Consider the following 6,308-nt stretch of genomic DNA (forward strand, 5'->3'; position numbering starts at 1 on the left):
TATAACATTTAGGAGAAATGTAGCTTCCTATTAGTGAAAAAAAAATCAAAATTGATCAAGTAGTTCTGGTAATTAGCGCGTCCAAACAAACAAACCCTTCAGTTTTATATATTAGTAATAGATTTAATTACATAATGAGACAGACTGCTTGAACTTTAGATGGCAATCACCATGACGTTGGTTTGAATATGAAAATATACTTAATTGCTTTTCTGCTTGCGTAAATGGTTAAAGATAATATCATTATTTGCGTAATGCTCTCTTTAGCAATATAATAAATTGAAATCGTAGAAGTTAAAATACACAAATTGTACTATTTTAAAAAAGTTGAACCCAAAACAATGATATATTGAATTAAACCGCTTTGCGATCATCCTTTATCAAATTAAAAAAGAAATACGCAAATCGGCTCAAAAAACTTCACTGTAGAATGTAGATACCTGTTCGGCGTACATACAATAAAACATACAATATCACTCATTGAGAGCCTTCTCCTTATTTGAAAGTCGATTAAGAATAATTAAATATGCCAATCAGCAAACTAAGTATATTTGAAAAAACTCTCCAATGATCACGGTGATAATATCGTTTAGTACTTTTGTAAATAATGTTTAAAACAACGTCAATCTACAATTACTATGTGGTTGGAGCTATGTATAAACTAGTACCAAAATATCCACAGTACAATCGATGCAGTGTTTTCTTTATGATTTCAATTGTGGCACGTATGTTTTCCCTCGGCTGCTAACCGCACGGATTGTGTTGCCGGCGTCTGAATTACGTAGTTAGCGTTATGTGAATTCTAAAATTTATTTCGGTTACTACTGGCTTTAGTAAAGAAAAAAGAGACGGTGGATTATTAATGTAGATCTCGCCCTCTCAAAATTCTCTAAGCCTATTTGAATCAAGATTATGTTTAATTTAGCTAATTTTAACAAAATGTAATGCCTCGTCCTAGCCTTCTATAATGAGTTGGGGCAACAAACTTTAATCTTAGGAATAATTACATGGCTTGTTTTTTTCGCCCGGCTCTAGTGTCAAATTATAACTCCTTTTGAGATCTAATCCCAGACAAATATGTCATAAAAACTAATACAAACGTTGTTCCATCAATTGAAGACTTCGTCATCCAAAGCCAAAAACAACAGAAAAGCACAATTCCGCTATTGGACGTATTTAACTACTTATTATTAATTTAGTATTGGATACCTGAATGCTATTGGCTCGAGTGCGTCAGAAGTCGCTCGTTGTGAGTGAGCCCAGCAATACGACCCTGCTGAGTGCGGGTCGTGGATAATGGTGATTTGATTTGTAGTATCCCCATAATGGCTACATTTGAGTGCAAGTCTTCTGGAAAATATTAGCTTTCTACATCTTGTTATGATCTTATGATGCCCCACTCATCGTCATAATGAATGAATATTATTGTCTAAGTTTCCTCGACTCGGGTATTTTTCGTAAAGTAATTCTTGTTGTATTTTTTTTTTAAATCGATGACTGTGACGGTTTTTCCATCGTTGAATCTTCCTCAAGTTGACGTCAAGCGTTTGACTGTAATACAAGTACATATTATGTATATAAAATAATTAAAAAAGTTATAATAATATGAGACAATGTGGTAGCTCAAATAAATATTTTTTGAGTTATAATAAGTTGAGTTTAGTTACGTAATCTACACATTAAACTTACCTACATTCTTGATTATTTAAACCGGTGAAAATAAAAAAAAAATCAAAGAAAACTACGCTTGTAAACCAACTCATTTATCCATATCATAGACAATGAAGATTTAAATCAAGTCAGATGTCCAAACATATTCCCTTTTCTCGCGCAAGCTTAATCCATTGTTATTTAGGTCTGATTGCCACGACGAGTCTCTGTAATTCACGCCATTACTGTACTTATTGAATTAACTGCCCTGTGGGTGGTATATCGTGACCGCTTTGTAGGCGGCCATCGTACGCTCAAATTAAAATTTACCGTATATGAATTACTTTGACGATGATACACGCAATGTTAGCGATATATGCGTCGGAATTCAGCGGAGCAGAATAACACATTCCATATTTTTACCAAGGTTTAGTAAAGGTTGAAGTAGACTAAGACTATAGCTTGAGCAACAAATTAGAAATGAATTCTCTGTTAGAATAATTGCTGGTGAGTTGACACCACATTAGTTGAATTTTCATTTCCGTGTATTCGATGCGTATTGCGGGTAATCCATGTAAAACGCAAGAGCATGTATACATAATGCAGGAGATGGTTATTATTACCAGTTTTACATATTTGACCATAAAGTAAAGTCAAGAAATGCTGACGTTTAACGAATGGACTTACATCTCGGCGCCAAGATAGCGTCGCAGGACGTGAAAGAAAACACAGTCGACAATACGACATATGAGAATCGAATATGTTGTTGATTGTGTATTTTTACTGAGATATTTTCTTTTATTAGTCAACATAAAAAATATGACAAGGCTAAAACACAATAAAACTAGAAGCGTATAATTTCGGTACGCCATAAAATATCTGACGCACTGACGTTTGTGTTATTAAAATTCTTTACTATTTTATTCTGCCATCGAGTAAATGTATCTTTTTCAATATAAAACTAATAACACTTCGTTATTTTTATAAAATGATGACTTATTTAAGTTTATAAATCTAATTTTTAAACAAACAATACCTAAAAGTCATTTTTTTCGTATACTTTAGACATCATATTATTATAATTTCAAGAAAACGTTGTATCTGTTTCTTTGGTTTGCGTTTAATTAGCAAACGTTTTTAGAGGATAATAAGGCGACACCTCTATTAAATATTATATATTTTTTTCTTGTTACAGAGTACCGGTATATTCTGCACGTTTTTCTTAGCACACGCAATCAGTCAGAAACGCCGGGCATCCATCAGGAACTCCACATCCGTTAGGGAGTCTACGTTCGCGGCCCCTGATGACTCCTTGCTTGCGCCCACTGCGCCAGCGCCTACCTTGCCTAAGTATTAGTTTCAAGAAAGTCCTAATGAGGTAGATTTAAGTTGTTTTAGTTATACGATTAATATTCAAAGGGTCCTAAAGATTGCGTCCAAATGTTTCGATAATATTTTGTCCATCTACCTAAAGCAATATTAATGTGGGATTTTCTGTATTATTCCAAACTAGTATTTGTAAATATTTAATAGAATAATATATTTTGTAATTACTCGATACTGAACTGCCGAATTAATGTTTTTGAAATCTTTAAATTGGTTGTCAATTTTATGCCAATAAATTTATCTTTCTTTCATCTCTTCGTTTATACTGAAAACGTATTAATGTCTTTTCTAAAATTAAATATATTGCTAGGTAAATTATGATTAATGTTTTTCGTATGGTATGTTGATATCCCTTTGTAACACAACTGGTTTGTACATTATCAAAACTAGTTGTTATTTATGAGCGTATTTCCATACTTAAATGTATTAATCGTCGAGGCTGAATGCTTTTTTAATGTGTAAAACGTTACGGAATTTTCATTGTTTCCGACTCAAACTAATGGTTATATTATAATATTGCTCTAAATTAGAATTCACATTTGTTTGTTAAACACAATTGATAGAGAAAAGACGCCTAAGGCATTGGACAGAGCTCAAGAAATTAGTTGTTTTTTTCTGTTTATATTAAAAAGTGTGTTAAATCATGCACTATACGCCTATCCGCCACTTTCAATAAACGATCCCAATCCCTTTTTCGATCGATCTCAAAAATGAACCAATCAGAACACAGATTTTTGACATGCTTACAAATGACTCATTTTGATTGGTTCATTCTGATTAAAGATATACATTGAGATAGTTTATTCATAACGGCTGTAAAGGCAATAATCTGAGACATTAGGACATTAAACTCTATTGTGTATACTTTAAATGTAGCGAACTACTAAGGAACACAGAGTAGTGTCATGTTCTTGATCGTAATTCGATTTTCTGTGTCGTTTTGCTGCTGTTTATTGTCAAGTAGATTAAATTCTCGTGGGCGATTTATTTGTTTTGGTATTCGGTTGTGTACAGAAGTAGAATGAGTCTTTTAAGGTAAATGATTTTGATCCTGACCTATCTGCTTTTAGGTGCATTTTATATTGCGTTTTAATTAAAGTATTACGTTATTCCATCAGCTCATGAAATAATTATCGTTTCATAAATTTGTATCCATGCTAAAACTCGAAATTATTTCAGGCTCTACAGCTATGTGTATCATCGAAAATGAATAAAAATTATTGTTTTTTGAAAATCGCTAAAATTACAATGTAACTATAATGTAATGAAATAAGTATTTTAACTCTATATACATTTTTAATAAGACAATGACCAAATTATGAATAAGGATTTATATCTTAAAGTTTTTGCTTATTTTTGGTGTTGTCTTCTTTATAATAATTTAAGACAAAAGGGGACAATCCTTTTTTATTGTATAAAATTTCTGAGTATGGCGTTTCGTTTTTCATAAACAATAAACATTATCACATTTAATTTTAAAATAAATCATTAAATACAATGCTTAGATTATTTAAATATGAATTACATCTCCGTTCATTAATTACAAAAAAAAATATGTTCGGAGAATGTGGTTGGGTATTTATCAAAATTAACTCGAATTCTCCTTTACTTTAGTTTTGGACACTCAAATAGCTAGTCAATTCTTACAAAAATATTATTTGGTTTTATAAACGCACTTACTGCTCTATCTTCCTACTTATCGGTTTACAGCTATTTTCAATAAACGATCGCTTTTTTCAATCTTTCTCAAAAATTAACCAATATGAACAAAGTTTTTTCACATTCTTACAAATTACTTATTTCGATTGGTTCGATCTCGGAATTGGATTGAAGACTGAGATTGGGATCATTTATTGAAAGTGACCGTAAATGGAATATTGATTTAGCATTTTATAAAAAGGCAGCACAACTCATTAAAAATATTTATTGGATTTAAATTATATATCTATCACAAATAATTGTCACAAAGTATATTTATACAGGACAGTACTGTAAGGACAAGAATTTTTGTTATTTTATGACGGTGTACGTTCGGAATTTCCCGCCTTTTGAGTTCTCACTTGAATGAGGTATCATTCAATAGAAATGTATTAAACATATTGTTCCATCATTGGGTTTAGTGACAGCATAAATGGGCTGGGGACTGTAAATTCCTGCCTTAGATTACCACGTCATGTAACATTCAGAATGGTTTTTATATCGACGGTGAAAAGGTTAATTGATTTACGCTACATTTTTTTTCGATACTAAGTTTCATACATATTTAAAACCAGCACTGTTTTGTATGTTTTTTTTAACTTAGATAAAAATTTTCGAAAAAAAACGTTGCTAAGTCAATGAGCCTTTTAATCGTCGATATATATAAAATAAATCAAAGTATTTCCTGGGTGCAATATTTCTTATTAAGGGTGTTATCTTGACTTCATTAGTATCGAATCTGTAGTTAGGAAAAGATTTGGAACCGTTTCCTAGTGAAGATAATTCGCACTAGCACATTCGTCCGCAAAATTAGATAACTAGTGCGTATTATACCAGTATTGAAATTAAACAATATTTTTAAAGTAAGGTAATGTAACCTAGAAAGTCCGATAACCGGTTCCTAACAAGGCCCACCATCTTATGTTTTTTTTTCATGTTCTAATGCAACACATACTACATTTTTTTTCTTACATATTTTATTATTCAATTTTGTAATATGTGTTGACATGTAGCAATTTGATCATAGGTTTTTCTTTATAGTTTTTCATGACACGATTTTATAAAAAATCTAAATTAAGTGGGACGTCTGTGATTCCTTTGCCTTACTGTCTGGAAATTTAAGTATAGTTTTGTATAGTAGAGTTTGTCAATTCGTTATTATGTAGAGCCAATTTTATTAAATTATATACATACCTACTATATATTGTCAGTTTCCAATCGGCTAGTTTTGTGCGAGATATGTTGATGTCAAAATAGCTCTTATTCAGTCTTCCTAAAAAGACTAATTTTGAATAGATAAGTATTACGGTTAATAGAAATATTATGGTTGTGTGATTGTTATTTCTGTCGTGATTTTATTTTGTTTTAAGTTATGGTAGTGAATGTTTCGATATAAAACAATTTAATTTTTGTACCTAAAAATAAACGGAAAAATATGAAACAATTTGTATTTATTTAATGCTATCTTGTTTAGGTACATGCAGTCATGTTTATTACTGATTTAATTATATAATATTATTTTATGAAACCAAAGCTAACCGTAACAATACCGAATAAATTAAAAACTAACTCAA

The 6,308-nt window shown here is 31.0% G+C and overlaps 1 protein-coding gene across 1 annotated transcript in view; it reads left to right on the plus strand.

Moving 5' to 3' along the window:
• Positions 1 to 6,308, plus strand: part of LOC115450535 (leukocyte surface antigen CD53) — a 31,436-nt gene extending 25,128 nt beyond the window's left edge. The window contains exon 5 of the mRNA XM_030178589.2: positions 2,846 to 6,308. Within this exon, the coding sequence (XP_030034449.1) occupies positions 2,846 to 3,007 (162 nt within the window). The 3' untranslated portion in view covers positions 3,008 to 6,308. The remainder of the gene's footprint in view (positions 1 to 2,845) is intronic.

This window comes from Manduca sexta, chromosome 17 (assembly GCF_014839805.1).
Source record: "Manduca sexta isolate Smith_Timp_Sample1 chromosome 17, JHU_Msex_v1.0, whole genome shotgun sequence".
Taxonomy (NCBI): domain Eukaryota; kingdom Metazoa; phylum Arthropoda; class Insecta; order Lepidoptera; family Sphingidae; genus Manduca; species Manduca sexta.